Source organism: Calidris pugnax, unplaced genomic scaffold (assembly GCF_001431845.1).
Source record: "Calidris pugnax isolate Ruff unplaced genomic scaffold, ASM143184v1 scaffold11, whole genome shotgun sequence".
NCBI classification, from domain to species: Eukaryota; Metazoa; Chordata; class Aves; order Charadriiformes; family Scolopacidae; genus Calidris; species Calidris pugnax.
In genome coordinates this window covers 972,413-991,690 of record NW_015090803.1, presented here as the reverse complement: position 1 = coordinate 991,690, position 19,278 = coordinate 972,413, and the positions used below count along the sequence as shown (strand labels likewise).

Here is a 19,278-nt window from a genome sequence, read left to right as displayed (position 1 = left end):
AATGCAGCATTTGAAAGAAGGATACAGGAACATCTATGGGTTGTGTTTTTGGCGAGTGGCAGCAGTGAGTATAAGTTGGACTAGAGAATAGTGAGCTTCTGGAAGGCAGGAGAAGTGAATAATGTGCAGCTGAAGCTACGTAATCTCCCCTAATGCAAAAAGGACATGTTAGCAATGAGTTAGCCCGTGGGGCACAAACTGATGTAACATAAGAAATGGGAATATCAACATTGAAACGGTGCTGATAAGGCGGAAGAGAAACAGAGAAAGCCTAAGTGATGATGGTAAGGGATGTGAATTGACTATCTTGATAAGTTGTGAGTGGGCACAACTTGAGGGCAGGAGAGGGGAGGGCAGTAATTGTTATGGGAATCTGGGACTTACCTAGTTGTTGACCTCCTCATATCAGTATACCCTTTAGAGAGGCAGAGAGCAAAAAAAAAAAAAAATATTACAAAAGAATTTGGTGTTTTCACAGATCAGCAATGTCTTTAACACAGCACCAAACAGGTAGTCCAGCTGTCCCATAATTCACACCCTTAGGAAAGTTGTCCTTGCCCTGAGGCTGAAGTCTGGGGAGAGACAGGCAGATTGATCACACAAGGAACCACAAAATCAATAGGGGAGCTAACAGAATGAATGACCCTTTGCTCATGATTGTGGGAGAAGGCAAAAAGACACAATCATCCACTTCATATGTGAACCCAAAGAAATTGAATAAGCATTAAGAAAGCATTTTTCCATGACCTAGAAGAAAAATACTTTAAGATGTCAAATATTTTCCTAAGCTTAGTGCACCACCAAAGTTCTGAAAGATGCTCCTAGCCTAAAAAAAGTGCATGCATTTATTTAAACCTCCTGCATTCCTGTGACACAGCTTTCTTAGATTATAGCTAAACTGTGGGACTCAGAGCTGCGTGCTGGCCCCCAGGTGACTAAATTTTGGGATAAGCTTATTTGTGCACTATTTCCCCTCCTCTGTCTTGAAGCCCTAATTTCCCTTAAAAAGGACCACAGCTGTGCAGACAAGTGGAGAGCCAGAAGGGTCTCTGTGGGTCCTACCATGTGGTTGTATCATGGAGTATACTCACCCTGGTGGCCTTAAGTCGCCATTTGGGATTTCTTGGCACTCGAGGGATTTCACTGGAAAATGCAAAGGACAATAAATGGTAAGAGGAGCAAAGGTTTATACAGAGAGCTGCTTTGGCAACCTGGGTCACTGCACGGGTCTCCTCTCCCAGATAGTTGTGAGAGAGATATTTTGTTAACTGGCAGAAGCTCTGAGTGATCAGGCCCATGTGTTGTGTGGATGCTGATGAGCACCAGCTGTGCACGGTTGGGAAGGGGAGCAGTGCTGCACCTTTTGGGAGGGTCCTCTGCAGAGTCCCACATTGTGCAAGGGTGTGTGGTTGCAGCCTGCAGACAAGGTAGGTCTCTGTGCTTGCTTGGGTGATTTCTGAACCAGGACATTGAGCCTATGAGCAATTCATCTCCTATGTAGCCCTTTTCCATGACATCCTTCTTTCTAATTCTCCTTCCCTTTGGTAACTTGACTCACCTGGCTTCTTTCCCCGCTCAGTGATGCAAACTACCATGTAGCTAGCATTTGCCATTTGTACGTGATAAACATTTCCTTCCTCCTCTAGTTTTATTGCCTTTAGACTACAAATGTTTGGGGGCAGGTCTGACTTCCTATATGTTTATGTGGGTACTTAGTACAGTGGAGCCCAAATTTGGGCTGAAACTATCAGTCACTCCTGTTCTTATTTATCATTTCTAGAAGGTGGGGGCAGGTCTGACTTCCTATATGTTTATGTGGTACTTAGTACAGCGGAGCCCAAATTTGGGCTGAAGCAGTTGCTCCTGTTCTTATTTATCATTTCTAGAAGAGAAGCTCTACTGCTAAATGCTCTGGCAAAAGCACTGCTGCCTCTGTTGGTCCCAGTTCCTGCTGTGCCTCATTTGTAAAGAGGTTGTGCTGGAGGAAATTGCTCTACACCCAACATGGGGTTAATTGCACCTTATTATACCTATATTCAACATCTCTTTGGTTTTTTTTCTTTTAATGATTGCTCTACACCCAACATGGGGTTAATTGCTCCTTATTTTACCTGTATTCAACATCTCTTTGGTTTTTTTTCCTTTTAATTTCTCCTTTTTCTATTAAGCACTAACAAAAATGTTGACAATTCAGATTATTTTTCTTTTATGAAAGCCTTCTCTGGCTCCTTCTTATGCTGACTGGTGAGTTCAAACAGTTTCATGTCAATCTTCACATACAGCTATGCAGAGTGTGCCATCCAGTCTCTTCCCTTCAGCCGTTTGTTCCTATCTCAGCAAGCTCTTAGGCTACTAAGGATCTTAAATTGCATTAATTGGTCCGTGAACCTACATGTAATGCTGCCTGGTTTGTGAGGCTGCACAGAAAGGGGAGAAACCTCATTCATTTTAAGCTTATGTTCTAATTTCTTTTAGCCAAGTGGTCCTCACAGGCATTTGTGCAAAGAAAGCACCTGTTCTCTGTAGAGCCAGGACCAGTGCCTATTTCCTAACTTTGGGTTATGTTCCCTTCAGAAAGTAGGGGTAAGAGGAAGAGCAGCCCAGCTGAAGAGAAGTGAGAGATTTGAGGTTGAGCTTGAGCTGTTTGGCAAAACAGAGGAAAAACCTGTTTGAATTACTGTCTCTGGCATGAATGAGAAAAAGCACACAAGCTGGCAGGCTGCTGTTTTGGTTCCAAAAAACCAAAAGTTGTGGCATACCCAGAGAAGCATGGGTAGAGCTAATTATTACCTAGAGAGTTGCTTCAGGTGAGGATCCTTACTCCAACATGAACACAGACAAAAGCCTACAGCCGTGCAAGACAACAGAAGTTGCTACTGCTGGCTGTGCCCTAAGCAGTTTGCCTTCTTCCTAAGAGTTACCTGGCCAGGTAACTCTTGCCTGACTGTCTTAAAGCTGGCTAGCAAATGGATGGTAGTGTCTTACACTCACTAAATTTGTTTGGAGAAACTTAAATAGCAGCTCTTGTTTCTTGAGGCAGGGGAGGATTAAGCAGTAGAGAGTGGTGGGCCAGGCTCACCAGCAGATGTGTGTCACTGAGCACTGAGACTAGCTAGAGCTAAATGGCTGCCAGTTGTGCTGCCCTGGAAGGACATGGACAAGGGAGAAAATGCTGCGTTTAGCAGGTCTGAAGGTATTTTGGACATTCTGGCAGCCTGTTAAGGACATGAGAAAAGGACCAGAGGGAAGTAGGCTTTGGTTTTCCTTGAGGCTGGAGTTTCTTGGCTGTGTTTGCTTGTTTTCAGCTCTGTGGTTTTCTGTGCTTTCAGGCAGGAGTGTATACTGGGTGTCAGACTGGGCTGAGAGCTGCAGGCAGTCAGAGGTGACTCCCTCTTCTTGTTTTCCCAAGCATCTCTAGCTGGCTCAAGGCTCTTGGAATAACATACCATACAGTAGCATGAGGCTCAAACTCTTAAATAGTGAGGCTTGCTCACTCAGCAAGACTTGGCTTTAGCCTTCAAGAAAGCTGTCATTGTCTTGCCCTGAGTTCCTCAGGTTCCTAAAACAAAATAAAAAATAAATTGTTCAGCTGGCCATAAAGTAGGGAACAAATGCAGTACAAGAAAGACAAAAAACCGCTTTGGACAACATGAGAAGAGAAAATAAGCAAGGAGTGCAAAAATAAGGTTTCATGTGCAACCTCATGTCTAGCCTATACTGTCTTCCAAACATGCAGCCTACTTTCATCCTTTTTCTTTTTTTTGTGGAGTCCTGGTTCAGGCTCTTGTGTTACAAATTCAGTTCTCGTTACCAGAAGTGCAATCTCAGTTCCTAGTCCTCCGAGTTACAGAGCTTGAAACAATGGCATAAATAATAAATTAAGACCCCCCCAAAATGAGGCTGTACTGTAAATGTATTTTAAGCCAATTTGGAGGGAGAAGATATTTGACTATACTGTGCAGAAGCTGCAGAATTCCCTTTCCTCACTTGCAGTTCTTGTAGATTAAGGGGTAGGAAACATACCTTGTTACCTGGAGTTGATGGGGGAAACCTATTTAGGATTTCTTGATTTAAATACTACTGGACGTCCTGTATTTTAACAGAAATATTTCATGAAGCTCTACTGTGTTTCTTGTGTGTCCCTCTTCAGTGCTTATAGTTTTTAGAGATGTCCCAGGTATAATGCACATAAATTATATTCTGGATGCTGCAGACAAGAATGTAATGACTGTTAGTATTTGCAGGATAGGAATCTAAGTCAGTAGGTGTGTTAGAAACACCTAGAAGAGAGATCTGCTCATCTGAGAAACCACACAGAACTGCAGACTGAAAAGCAAACTGTGTGGCAGATAAAAGCAATCAGTGTCTTTTGAACTTCTCGCTGACTTTTCATTGCTTGTCAGTTTATGTGTAAAACAGCTAGGAGACCCTTTTAATACACCTTTTGGAAGGAAGATTAGTTTTAATCCTCAAATTTTATTTCTTTCTCTGTGTTTAATTTTCCCCTTCAGGGTATACAGGTGTTTCTCTGCTGTCTCTCTGCATGCTCATATTGCAATCTTCCATTTCAGTGCTCGAGGCAGGGGTGGCAGCAGCAGCCTGGCTCTTGGTCAGGCTGTGGCAAGCACAGGAGGAGGTATCTGGCAGATCATACACTTGTTCTGCGCCTCTGTTTTGAAACAGGCAGTGGGGTGGCTTCAACCAACAGTCCTCCAGTTAGATTGCGTGGATTTGTGAAAATATCAATTAAAGCACCCGGCAGAAAACCATGATTGAGTTGAAAAGTATTTCAGTGCACTTATTAAATTATTGCAATGTAAAGAATTCTTGCAGTTCTAAGAATAACCTTTCTTTAGATAGCTTAAAAAACCTCCTACTGTTACTTTTCCACTTTTTTTCAAAAATAATACTGCTTTCTTAGAGAAAGTGTTTCTATTTTTCTACTGAATAGAAGAATCAGTGTTCTTTGTTGTGAAATCAGACTGTAAATATATAACTCCTGAAAGCTTAAAGTTAATCTCTTGCATGAGAAAACAGAGTCAGGTCAGGAGTCCAAATGTCAAAGTTTTCTTTATGTGCATGTATCTTAAGTTTCAAAGATTAGGATTGTGGAGAAGTAGGAGGATATGGACTAGTAACATTCTAGAGGACATTTCTGAGCTCTGAATTTGGCATTCATCACCAGTGTCCAAGTTCCTAAAGTTTTGCTTGTTTTTAAGCCATTTGTTTACTTTGTAGTCAAATTGCCATAAAATTAGGAAACACATTTGCTGTACATTTGTTATCAGAGTGGTTCCGTCAAAGACTGATTATAGTAATTTTTAAAATCAGATCCTGTAAGTGAAGTCTGTAGTATCTGTTTTCATCAGGATAAAAAGCAGCACTTTTTTTTGAAGAGGAATTGATCTGACTCTGCACACTTGGATATCAATTAGGAACAAATTCTCACTGTAAAAGCACAGGGAAGGTGGGTGGAAGGTTGTACATCTCTTTAAAAAGGAACTGAAATAATACCGCTTATACAGTCATGTTAATTTTACCATATAAATCACACAACAGACAACATCATGAACATGGGCTTTTGGGTATGGGACCTGAAAGCAAGCCAAAATCAATGGAAGGGTGCTGTGCTGCTCTGCCCCAGCAGTGAGATGCTGTTAAGTATTAATGCAATGCATTTCTTAGAGATGAAGTTGTGATACACAGCATTTTTGTACCTGTTTATGTCTTTTTGGGAGAGAGCCTGTTTCCTCCCAAAACAGCTGCAGTTACTGTAAACCTGTGTAAATGCTATCATTAGTTTAAAAGGAGCTTAGAAAGATGTTGCTGTTTCCTATGTGGGCATAAGGTCAGATCCATCTAGTGTGTCCTGAATGAGATTTAGGTATTTGAGTCTCAAGTGTGCTCTGCTGTGTTTCCTTCATCTCCAGCCTGTAATTGGGGTGGAGGAGAGGCTGCAATTTTACAGTGCAGCTGGGGTAGGTTTTGGAGGCAAAGGACCTTTTCCCAGAAGGTGATTTTCTATCAGGAGCTTAATAGCATGGTCCTTCATTCATCCTGCAGCTGGGAGCCAACCTTGGGCCACATCATGTGGTGCAATCGGTGAAGCCTTGCATGTTGGACTTAAAGAAGGTGGGAAAGGTCTTCACCTTCTTGCCTGTGGGCTCAGATGGGTAAGCAAGCTATAGCGTGTGAGTGGCTCTGCAGCTGCTGTCTGTGGGCATACCCTTGTCCTTGGGGAAACGTGGGGGAATTTGAGCTAACTTTGCCATCCTGATGGGTGTTTTTGTCTGTATAAAGAGGGTTGTGCCACATTATATCATGATTTTTGCATGTAGGGAGGTCATGACTAAACCCATTGCTTCTGTATTGTAACGTTGTCCCTGCTGCAGGGACAATCCTATAGGCAATCCATCTTCTCCATAAGTGACCCAAAGGAGATTACTCTGCACCCTCACCCTCTGGGGCTCTTCTGGCCTCTGTCCCCCCAGCTCTGGACCGGCTCTTCAGCTAGGGAAGGGCCACAGCTCCCCTGAACTCAGCAGAGCTCTGCTAACATATGTGACTGGCGGATATGATCCATTATTGCTCACGTTCCCGGGGGCTGATATGTGTCTAGATGCAGTTACTGTAGGCAGGGGATAAGAAACCACGGTTTTGTCCTTAATCTGTATCTTTGTAACACTATGATGGGGGGAAAAGGTGAAGAAGCATCTTGCCTCTTCTCACTTCTGCCAGTATTTACTCGTGGATGTGACAAGCTGTCATTTTCTAGTTTGTGTGAAAAGTGACACTTAATTTCCCTTCCCTGCATTGCAACCTTGCCAATATATTTGCTGCATGCAGATATAGATTTGTATTCATTTCCCTAGCAGATGTCACAGTGATTCAGTGCAAAATCTGCTTTGGGACATGATTAAAATTGAACTGTTACCCAGGAAGGAGAGATGAATGCATTGGTATTTTCTGCTCCTGCTACAATACTAGAGCTTTGTACTTCAGCTTCTTGATTCAGAGTTTCAACTTCCCAGTTTGCACAAGGAGGCAATATGTGCAACTGTTTTAAGCACTTGGGAAATTCTGTAGGACCAAATATAAATAATGAAAGTATCTGATCCTAAAAAATAACTTGGGTTTATGCTGATTTCTACTGCCTCGATGTTCGTCCTGGCAGTGGCGTATGGTGCAAGCTGCTATTTCTGAGCTGTTCTAGGCAGGGCTGGATGAGATGCACTGACATACCAATCTGAGTTCAAGATGATGTTTCCTGCATGTTACCTAAAGGTATTTAGTTACTGACTTTACATTCAGTGCCGTGGTGAAATGACAGTTGTTTGATGTTTAGATGCAAGAAAGTGTCTATGAGTAGAATTTGAATGCTACTGTTACTTGAAGTAAGGTTTAATTAAATGCAGGCTCCTATTACTCAGAATTTTACTGAGGATGCTTATCTCCTTTCACTTCTGCATCCAGTTTACATGTATAAATCATTCTCTGCTGAGGAAGTGCCTCAAGAAGGTTTGGCATTCTTGTAATGACAACCCAGGGGCACTGTTTCCCCCTTCAGAATACAAGATAATTGTCTAGCTGCAGCAAAGTAATACAGGAGCCACATTTAAAAAGAATAAAAGGCAAGTATTAGCTGCTCACGTTGCTGCTGATACGCTATTGTTTGATAGATGTATAATTGATGTGTGTGGCTGTGATATGCAATCTCTAGTTTGTGTGCGTGTTTGATGCCTATATATTCTTTCAGGGGTTCCCAACTGCCTGCTATTTTCTGTTATTAGCAAGTAGATGCTTCCATAGTAATGTGTCTCCAGCTGGTTCTTGACCAAGCCTTCTCAGGGCTTGTGGAAATACCCCTCCTTTAATAAAGTTAGTATCAGCAGAGATTGCCACCTTCAACCATTTGGATGTCCTTGGCACAAAGGAAGTGCTGTTTCCTCCCTCTGGAGGATTAGACAGCATTAAAGCTGCTCTGTCTGTGAAGATTAGCACACTGCTGGGTGGTTGTTTTTTCCTCCCCTTCCTCCCCTTGAAGGAATTACTGCTCCAAAGGGGGACCCGCAAGGGGAGAGCTGTACCACAGACAGCCTGACATCTGCTTTGTTCCTTTCACTCTCTCTGCAAAACATCTGCGTCTGAAAATCTATTTCATCTCCTCCTGTTTGGAGAGGGTGTTCCTGTTCTTGCATCCGTGCATCCCCAGCACCGTGCCACAGCAGTTGGAGGACCGATGGCACCACTGCAGCTATTGTTACACTGGGACTCCCTCCCAGTCCTTCTGGTCGGGACTGGGAAGCAATGTGGATGCCAAGCTGGAGCTAGAGCAACTTTTGTCCCTGTGTGGCAACGTCAGGACTGCATTTGCACTGTTGACATTTTTCCCAGTTTGCTTGGGAAATCTCAGAAACAAGCCTTCTGGGTCCCTGGGATGTCGAGCACACTGAACCCTTTCTTGTGATGGTGACATCTTCTTTCTGGTCCGTCTTCTTTCTGGTAAGCTGGCTCCTGAGAAGATCTGCGTGTCAAACAGTCTCAGAATAGTTTGCAGTACATGGATCCTTCTCGAAACAAGGGGTGGATGATCCTCACTCATCTGTCAAACACGAACCCCTTCAACTATCTTCCTCCTTATCTGCATTTTGGCTGGTGACCACGCTGATTTCCTGAGCCACTCGGTCCATTTGCTGAAATGGTCTTCACAACAAATCACCTAGGCTTCCTTGCCTTTCCTAGACACACTGCCTGAATACCTCTTCTGTCCAAAAAGCAACGTGAAATGTTTAGAGAAATGAGGATTCAGTTCAGATCAAGTTTTGGACACATAAAATCCCACTGTCCTACCCAGAACCTGCCCCGGGTATTCATCATACCTCCCATTTCCAGGGGATTCAGATACTTTCCATCACGAGAGAGCTGCTTGTGCCTTGGCAGCCGGGCAGAGGTGTTGGTGCCGGGGTGTGTGTATGGCTTCTGGTACTAACAGCTCACTTCCAAGGTGGAGTTACCCTGTGGGAGGGTAGGAAATGAAAGGATGGAAGGAAATTGGAGGAAAGGCCAAAGGGGCTAAAAGGGAGGCCCAGAGGTCACATTTTAGATCAGAGGAACATAGTCCCCAGTGTGGAGTGAGTTGTGTTCATCTGCATGTTAATGAAGGACAATCTGTCAGGCTCCCAGAGGTCCTCTTGGGCAGGATTTTCCGGAGGGCTGAAGCGTGCTCCCTTATCTCTTCCTGCTGTTGTGGGGCTTGCTCCTGGGATAGGCGCTGCCTGTTCTGGCTGGGAAATGGCCTGCCTGCACATTTGGGCTGGAAAAGTGCTGTTCTGATGTGGTCATTGGCTGAGAATAAGGGAAATGTCACCTTACCTTCTTGTGTAAACGGAACAAGGAAAACAAAACAATGAATGGCTTTTTGGGATGAAAGTGAGCAGCTTTTGAATCCAGTCATTTGAAGCAATTGTTACTTGACACATAACGCTCCTTTGTACCCTCCACTCTGGAGGTCTAGAGGGCATCTCAAAAAAAAAAAAAAAGGTTTGGGGGGAAGGGAGAAGTGAGTTTCCTGACTGTTGGGTGGGTTGGCAGGACTCCCAAGCTGAAATTCTTCACTTCTGCCCCTACGAACTCTTATTCAGTAGAATTGTAAAACTGCCCACATACTGGAGAGATTTCAGTTGAGAAGAAGTTGCATCACCATATGGTAGTTCTTTCTTGGGTTAAGCTGTTTTTGTGTGGCAAAAAAAGACTGCAGGGAGCATCAGCATACTCCAGGTGGTATCACAAGAATTCTCCAGTCTCTACAAGAGGCAGGAAACACATTCCCAAAGTGGGAGTTAAATGATGTAGCTGCACCTTTGTACAAACACTGGTGTTGAACCATAGCTAATCTCAAGTTCTATGGAACAGTTTATGTAAGAACAAAAAAAGAAATGGGTTTTGGAAATAATTTATCATCATAGCAAGAATTATGGGGTTTTTTTTAGCTATGTAACTTGTGCTATGGAAATCTTAGATTTATTTTTTTTTAAGGACCGTGCATTAAGGTATGGCTGCTAAATAGGTCAGTCTAGTTCAAAAAGAGAAAAGGCCTTCTGCAGAACTAGAGCAATGGAGCAAGGATGAATTGTGCTAAAAACAGGAGTCCAGAAGAGAATTTAAACTAGAATTTAAAAAGTGACTCTTGGGGTCTACTTTTGCATTTTGCCATAAGATTCTTACGGACCTTTGTGGAGTCATTTAAGCCTCTTTATATCGCCATGGCTTTGCCTGAAAAGTAGATCTAACAATAACCTTAGTACAAGTCTTCTCTCAGTCTCTTACCCAAAGCTACTTCTGCTGGCATTCTCTGGTACAGCACTTGCTTTTAGTAGGAGAGACCGTAGTTAGCTTGGCCTTGGAAAAAGATTTTGGCTGGTATACTGAATTAATGTGTTTAAGCCTAGGTCTGGAACTTGTGTGCATCTGCTGGTGAAAGAGAAAAATCTGAAGCAGTTCAGTTAATAGACCAGAAGCACATGGGGCAGGTATCTGTAACCTGGTAACTCAAAGTGTTTGATCTTGTGCTTTCACAGCTCTTCAGTTGATGGACATCTGAACCACTCAGTGTCACAAAACTCTGAAGACCCTTCCCCTGCTCAGGCATATCTGTGCTGTGCTTTCCAAAAGTAAAGTCAATTTGTAGAAGTTGTAAGGATATCCCCTAATGCTCAGAAATCCCCAAAGCAGTGGGCAGATTTGCTTTCATTTTCTTGCTGCTCCCTCTCTCTTCCTTCCCAGGAACCTGGGGCAGCCCCAGCAGCCTCTGCCTCGTCAGCGTGGCTGAGGGACCTGTGGGGAAGGGTTGATGAGGGGTAGGATGGGTGAATGTCAGCCCGAGGATTGGTGTCTAGTCTGGCTTGCAATGAGAGAGCGCTCCTGAGACTGTGTTTTGGTGGTGGAAAGTTGGGGTGTGAGGAAGTGAATGAGAGATGGGATGAAACAAAGAAATCAGAGGGAAAACTTCAGCTGGGGAGAGTGAGCAGCAAATTCTGCCTCTGGGAGGGGGATTTCCAGGATGTAAAGTTGGGGAGGTCAGAAGAAGGGAAAAAGAGAAAAGAAGGACAAAGACAAAGTGGGGAAGCAATAAGCGAAATTGTATTTGAGATGGTAGAAGGAAGGAGAAAGTATTAAGATTGTGGAAAAGAAGAGGCTGAGCCTGGATGATGAGAGAGAAGTAGGGATGACAGAGCGGAGGAGTGGGAAGCAGAGGTGAGAGGGAGAGCCTGTATCTACACTGCCATCCAAAAGTGTTTATTTAGCTCTTGAGGATGTGAGGCTCTTGGTCAGATACTGCTGGCAGCACGGTTGTGGCAGCAAGGGCTTCCTAGCCTGCCCTGTGTGAGTGACCTGGGACTGGGGTGGATTTCACAGCCTTGGTGCTGCTCTGGGCTGCCATCGGGCACCGAGGTGGGAGCGTGGGGCTGTGGGTCTGCAGCAGGACCCCCCTGTTGCTTCTGGCGTGGGGGAAGGCAGGAGAGGGAATGCAGATAATCTCTGCTTCTTATCCTGATATTCAAAGTTGGGTGCTAAAACAGACTCTGCTTCACTCCTACACACAATGTGCTCATGCAATGGAAAGCACCAAAGAGTGTGATTGTACCAGGTAGTGGGTGGAGGGCAGAAAATCTTGCTATTAATGGTAGGAGAGGGGGAAAAAGGGCTTTGCACACAGGAAGCATCTCACCTTTACAAAGCTGAGATGGATATTTTTTATGTGAATATTTTAAAGGTTTGTGGATTTCCATACGTATCTGGAAGGAGGCACTTGAAGTGTGGACACTTAGGTTCTTGCAGGCATCAAATTCGAGTTTGTTAAACTGGCAATTTTTTCTGTATTTAGATACTTGATAAGCTCCTGGAAAGGAAACTAAAGAGGAGCATAGAAAAAACATTTCCTCTTCCTCCTGTCACTGCTTATGGGTCAGCCAAATGTGGTTAGGAAGCAAAGAGACTGTGCAAAGACCTTTCTTAATACCTTGCTAATTAGATTTGGCTGTGGAAGGGCCTGTCCCCATCTTTGGACTTCCCAGCTGTTTCCCACTCGGCTGCCAGTCTGCCTTCACAGCTCAGAGGCAGGAGTTCCCCTTTGGTTGCCAGCCCCAGTCTTTTGTTTCTCTAGGTATAGACCAGGGTTCTGCCTTTTCTCTTTGCACTTGAGCTGATCATGGTGATAATGAGGACCCAAATCTTTCTGTAACTACCTGGGCTACTCATCCCCCTGTTTGGAAGCTCATTTTGAGTAGGTGTCCATTTCCCTGATCCTCTGGACCATCCTTGTACCTGAAATGTCTGTGCTGTTTCCCTCTATTTAATCAATTAACACCTGCAAGAAATAGGATTTGTGCAGGAAACCAAAGGGAAAGCTTCCCTGGGTAGCTGTTGCTTAAAGGAATGCTCTGAGATCCTCTGATGAAGGATGTTCTGGAGGCTGAAGGTGTTAATGTTGTGCACTCAGTAGCTTAAAATAGGATATGGGTGAATTTCCTGTCTGACAGCAAGATTACTCAGAAGCGAAGTCTGTGGTCAGAGAGCTCTCAGTGGTCACCAGGTTGCTTTTGCAGGGAGCTGTCCTCCAGCCTGCACTCATGGGGTGGCTTTGCTCTGTAGGAGGTGCCTCACTGGCAGGGGGAAGGTGCCCATGAACGGTGTCACAAAGCACCTCTCAGGAGCATTGCCCACGACCAGGAGGTGTAAGGAGCCCCTTTCCTGGTAAGCTGGCTAATTACTGTGTCCTGAGTGCCTAGAGTAGCCCTTCGGTGTGAGGGAAGGGCTGTGGAAACTGCTAGCTTTGAGCAACCATTTACAGCTCTCACTGAAGTACACTGAAGTCACCGGACACACAAATACCCTGAACCAGACCCACAAAAGCTTTACTACCTGGAATTTCTTGTTTGTCATCACATTTTCATAGAGCTGTGTCGCAGGGACTCCTGCCTTTAGCTATCAGTGGTGCATTTGGTATCATGAGCCATGTGGGCTGGTGGCAAAGGACTAGTGAGGGGATTTTATCCTTTCAATCATTAAGCAAACAAAGGACTGGAAAAATGCGACGTATTCTTGCACATGGCTAATGTTATTTGGGAATTAGAGGTGGTTCTTTAAATAAATGTTTTAAATGTGGTTTGTATAGATGTCTAAGTATGAAGAATGAAAGATGAGGGTGGGTGTTTTTGTACTGAACAGCAGTGAGGTATCTGCACCACTGCAGAAGCATTACTGAACTGTCAGGCTGGCTAGAAGAGAATGGCACTTGCATCTCATTTTGGCTCTTACAAGACAACACCTAAGGTCTGATTTTGAGTACGGACTAACACCTTTGCATTTGATCCTTCTGCCATTGAAACTCCGGAGACTCCTTATCAAGGAAAGCATACAGCAGGACTGGGAACCTGGATGGATGTATTCAACTTAAAAGGGTGCGGTATAGGGTTCTTCCCTGTTCAAGTATCAAGCACTGTAAAAGAGATCTTCCTTATCGTTCAGCAGCAGATCTGAGGAAGAGTCTCATATTAGTTGTTATTTCCTTAAATCTGCACAAGCAGCACGGTGTATTTTGGCCAGATGAGCAGCAGGGCTGCTCTGTTCCTCTGCAGATGTAGTGTCATTGTACTGATGGTTTGCACTGGGAAATCCCACCCACCAAAAGACAGCTTGGAGGAGGAGAAAAGAAGTCCCGTGATTTGGTGGTTCTTTCCCAATGAAACAAGAAGAAGCAGGGAAATCCATCAAGCTGTTAGCCATGCATTTTTTATATATATATATATATATATATATATATGTATCTCATCATATGTGTGAGTGTGTTTATATATGTATATAAAAACTATATTGCACTCACAGTATAACTATATAAAGCATCATCAGTATCAGGCTTCAGAATAGTAAGTGAAGTAGCTCATGAGATATAAATGTATACCCAGTAGAAACTGGCCCAGCAGGTGATTTTGCTAGTAATCCTTGTATTTAGTTTTTATGAAAGATATTAAGGTTATTTGGCTAGAAAATAGGTTGTACCTCTTTAAATGAGCCTCCTTTCTTTGTAGCCTTGTGAAGCCTAGAGGGTATTTTTAATCATCCTTAAACGGTGCTTGTTAAAAAAGAAAGTGAAATTAAAGGGTATTTTGGGATGTAGCTTTTTCTTTAAATAGATTCCTTGTAGGTGGGGAAATCTACAATTGTTTGCACCATAGATGCTCAAGCTCCATTAATGTGTCTTTGTGTGCATCGTTTGTGTCTTACAAACTGGTGTATAAAAGCTAATTGATTTTTAGTGCTTCCTAAAACGCAGAGCACAAGCATGTCACAACTGTTGGGAGTATGGAAGCGTGAAAATCTGTTTGAGAAATAAGCCAGAGGAAGTTTTGATTCTGACAACTTCTCAAGTATTTCATACCCTGCATGTGCATACAGGGAGTTCAAAACCTTCCATAAATGCACTGCATATCTTCAAAAAAAAATGTAGTCACTTAAAAGATTAAGATATGGAGGACCAGATCTTCAAAAGCACAGTGACTGTGGGTGAGATCCTACTTAATGTTTAGAAATGTTTTGAACGTGTGCAATATACTTCTGAAACCCAGGAAAGTATATGGGGTTTGAGTGTTGATAGAGCAATGTCTTTGCTGCATTTTGGAAGAGGGAGATGGTGGCTTTGTTTTCAAACGAGACGTTCCTTGAGCTAAGCTAATTTCTGGTGTGACATTGCAAAAGCCAGTGGAGTAAACTGGTCTTCAGGATTACTTCAGTTAAGAAATTACATGGAGGATTTTATGCCCATAAATGTATTTTGGGGATGATGTTTTATACACATTTTTTCCTCCTTAGAATTGGACTGTTTATACTTCTGTGTTTGTTTTCATGGTAAGTTATTTAAAACCAAATTGTAACAGTGTTTCAATATTTGAGACCAATTGGAGGGTAGCTTCTAGTGCCATAATCAATGAAAGCAGAAGAATTTTTCAGAGCAGAATTATTTCTCCCCTGGAGGAGAGAGGCAGTATTTTGTAAGCAAGGCTCTGTCTCTCAGACTCTTTTCTCTACAAAGGCTTCCATGAACTGCAAATGTGTTTCCAGTGATCAAATGTGCATTAATTAGTCCTGAACTCTGCTCAATGTGCTGTCAGGGTTCAAAAAGTAGAGAGACTTCTTTCTGAGGAGGGAAATGCAACTGTGCTTTGTATTTTAGGTCTTTGCCTCTAGTGCTTGGGCAGAAGCAAGCTTTGAGGGCAAGTGTGAGCCGAAATTTGAATGTAAGATGAGATTTGGAAAAAAAACAACCCTTCCTTAAAATCCATTCGGAATCTACCATTATCAAATATATGTAAAATTACACTATCCATTCGCTTTGATTTTTTTCCCCCGTAAATTAACTACAGTCATTAGTATGTTTCCCCAAGCGGTTCTTCAATGATGCATGCTTCTTCCCAGCTGATTTTATTTAAAATGCAACTTCTAGTTCCCCAGCGTCTATTCAGAGATGTGATACATACTCTGCAAACCATCCCCCAGAACAAGGGAGACAATTCCTCTCTGTAATCCTCCCTCAAAGCGCAGACGTTTCCCTCTCTCCCCTGCCAAATGCTGCCTGCGCACGGAGGTTTTCCGTGGGACCAAAAAATGGGGTTATCTAGCACCTTCCCCCCCAAAGTAAGACCATCTTGGCCAGAGCATCCCCCTTGCCCACGAATTTCCATGCTCCAGGATCTGGCATAGAGTTGTACCCCAAATGGCTGCTGTAGTGTCTCAACACAGAGGTGCTGCCTGGTGCAATTAAATTGGTTGTTGAAATAACTTGGATCACGTAATAACTTGGTACCTCTCCTGGTGGTTTCTAGGTGAGTGGTACCATCTCCAACGTAGCTCCTGTCGAGCTGCAGCCCGGCCCGGTGGGTCTGGGCTAATTCTCTGCTGCAGTTGCTCTGGAATCCCGTGAGTGAATGAGTGAGCTGTTCCTTCCTGCCTCAACCGCACGGCGCTTTGTTCAAATATTGAGTGCTGGGGACCAGGGTTTTGAAATATTGATGGAGGAGAAAGCACAGGCTGTCTCTTGGTCCAGCCTCGTGCGCGCTTTACTCAGCTGCCTTGGCGCGTGTGGGACCTGTGTGGGAAGGGAAAACGTCAGTGTGACTGGCTTTTGGGGAGTGGGGTGGGGCTGGGGAGGTGTCTGGCTTTTCACAGATCCTGCAGGAGAGATTTGCTGGGATGAGATCACTCATGACTTGGCAAAAGGAATAACCCAAATGCCATCGCCCACAGTTGACTCCTGGCGCCGTATTGACTTCAGCAGAGGATGAAGCCCATTTACGTGCTGTGTGGGATTGTTCCTCACGTACTCCTGGGGCTCTGCCACCCGTTGCATGTGACAGCAGTGTCAGCCCAAGCTCTTTCATGGGGAAGAGAAAAAACTGTTGAGTCTTTTATTCATCATCTTCACGTGCCTCCCTTTCCCTTTTCTGTCAAATAGCTCCCTTAAGGCCACTTTTCTCTTTATGCCTTAGTGATGACAAACATATGACCTGTGCATTCTTCAGTGATTTTTAAAATATAAATCTTTCTGATGTATATCTGTTTGATATAAAATGATCTCAGTGACCCCGGGGATGTGTGTGAGAATTTTGGAGCCATGGGGAGAGGGGCCTGTGTAGCCAAAGTGTCTCCTGCCCATGCTGATTCCACCGTACCACTGAGGAGAGAAACAGCTTGCTCTGCCTTGATGGTAGCACATTGATGAATTTGGCTGGAGGTTTTCTGAGCTGTGACAATCACGGGGACCATCATGGTAGCAGTGGAAGAACAGAGTCCTTGCTCAAACGTCACAAATCCCTCGGGGAGACCATGCTCTGCACAGGAGCGTTTCCATGCTCCACGCAGCGGGCAGTGCTTTGTGTGACGTTGCTATGGGTCAGACTGCGTAGGTTTTGGGGAAACACAGCAAAGCTACAGCATGTTTTAGGTAGTCTTGTTTTCTGGAAATGTAAGCAATAGCGGCAGGATTGCCAGCATTAACTCTTCCATATGCTGCTTTGTGTTTTCTCTGCTCTTCCAGGGTGATGAGAACTTTGGACGTTTGACCACCATGGTCTTGGCATGAGGCACAGCACACCAGGGAGGAGATGCCAGGGCCCTGGGAACCTCAGGCTGTGTGTACACATCGAATTCCCTTAATGGACAGCAGTAAGAGGAAAACACTTGGCTTTGGCCAATGGTTTGGGGTTTTGTCTTTTTTTTTTTTTCTTCTTTCCATGATTTATTCTGCTGTGAGAGATGAAGATGTTGCAAACAACCCATCTGCGTTTTTGCAACACCTCCTCTGTTCCTTGATTATTTTAGTTTGTTGGTGTCACTTTGCATGTTTATACTATTTTCAAATGTTTGTGCCACTCTCCTTTTCCTCCCATCTTTTTTTTTTTTTTTCCTGGTTGCTTTACAGAGCTTGAATGCTTTTTTTTTTTTTGCCTCTTTTTTTTTTTTTTTTTGTATGTCTCTGTTCATTACCAATTTTGAGATAAAGCTCCTGGGGTGGTTGTGATGATGAATGATTGGTGAATGATTGCATGCTATAGTTGTATGTGCTCAGCTTATGATTTTTGCGCATAAATATGGACAGTGCATGAAACGTATCTATTGTTATTTATTTTTTAAAAGGCAATGTCTAATTAGCAGACTTAATCACTTTGCTTTTACTGAAAGCAATAGTAAGGCTTCCAATGTATTGCCTCTTTTTTTTTTTTTTTTTAACCTTAGGAACATGAATTTTTATCTTCTTGTGCTCTGCTGAGATTTCTTTTCATTTTGAGTCTTTCAAAGGAAGCTTCTTCACCATGTCTAAGAACTGGTTTTTTTTAATTCTTTATTATTATTATTATTATTAATATTTTGAGGTGTTTTCTAATAGAAATGGGGTTAAATCAAAAGTGATACTTTTAAGGTAGAGATATATTCCTCGTGTGTTTGGGGTGACTTGTTACCCACCCAGGGGAGGTGAGGAAGTGGCTCGGTGTGGTTGGTGTGATTTAAGGAAGGGCCTTGGCTCAGCCAGTTCCCACTTCTTGCCTTGTTTTTCCTACATGGGAAGCCTGGCCCGTGTACTCTGGTGGGACTGTCTTCTCTACATCTCAAGGAGGGAAAAGACAAAGCACACTGTTTTTCCTTCTCGATGACAAGGGAAGGCACTGTTAGCCTCTCGTTGGGGTTGCTGTGAGAAGGGAAAAGAGAAAGTAATTGCAATTTTATTTCTGTGCTGCAGCCCCCAGACAGGGTTTCAGCAGTGAGATGAAGGGGTGCTGGAGCCCATCCCTGCGGGTACACCCCTCGTCAGAAGGGTTGCCCACTCTTTTCTCATTCTTGTTTGGGTGCCAATTTGGTGCTGCCCCCACGATTAAGGAGACCCTAATCTGAAGTGCTCTGCCAGCCAGGGGCCGTGCAAGCACATAGCATCAGTGCTTCTTGCAAGAAGTTCCTTTCTACTGACAACAAAAGGACATGTCTCTAGTGTGTCTTGTTCTGCTGCATCCAGCGGGTACAATAGGTTCTTGCTCAGCTGTCGCACAATAGAAATCTGGGTTTCATTTGAATTTTTCAAGGTTGTTGAAAGTGCCTTTATTATTTTTATCTCCTCCCTTCTCTTCCCTGTAGACGCGTCAGCCCCCAGCGCAGCCTGAAAAAAGAGAAAAGAAGATAAAGGGGGGGTGGGATAAAATTTAAAAAAATGTCAGAAAGAAAGAAAAAGGTTTTGTTAGCATTTCCCTCCACCTGAAACTTCTCATTTTGGTTCCACGCATCCGCAGAAGGGCAGCGTTAGTGAACACACACACACACACAAAAACAGGGGCGTGGGGGAAGAGGGAAGGAGGCTTAAAAAAAAAAAAGGAAAAAAAAGGAAAAAAATTAAAATAATAATAAAAAAAGAAGGAACTCCCGCAATTTTGCGCTCATTTCCTCCTTGCGGTGCGAATGCACAAAGAGACGGGGGGGTTGTGGGGAGGGAGGGGTTCCCCACCACCACCCCCCCGTCCGGAGGCGGGGCCGGGCGGGGACCGGGCCGGGGTGTCCGCGGCGGCGGAGCCGGGGCTGAGGCAGCGGCGGAGCGGGAGGCGGCGGAGCCGGAGGAGCCGGGGCCGCCATGGAAGCGGGGGGGAGGCGAGGCCGAGCCGCCGAGGAGGCTCCGAGGCCCGAGGAAGAGGAGGTGGACCCCCGCATCCAGGTGAGGGGCGCCGCGCATTGCCGGTCCCTCCG

The 19,278-nt window shown here is 44.2% G+C and overlaps 1 protein-coding gene across 1 annotated transcript in view; it reads left to right on the top strand.

The window, feature by feature from the left end:
• Nucleotides 1-19,122: 19,122 nt before the first annotated feature.
• The window catches only part of SH3BP5 (SH3-domain binding protein 5 (BTK-associated)), a 53,018-nt gene continuing 52,862 nt past the window's right edge, over nt 19,123-19,278 (top strand). The window contains exon 1 of the mRNA XM_014937759.1: nt 19,123-19,246. Within this exon, the coding sequence (XP_014793245.1) occupies nt 19,166-19,246 (81 nt within the window). The 5' untranslated portion in view covers nt 19,123-19,165. The remainder of the gene's footprint in view (nt 19,247-19,278) is intronic.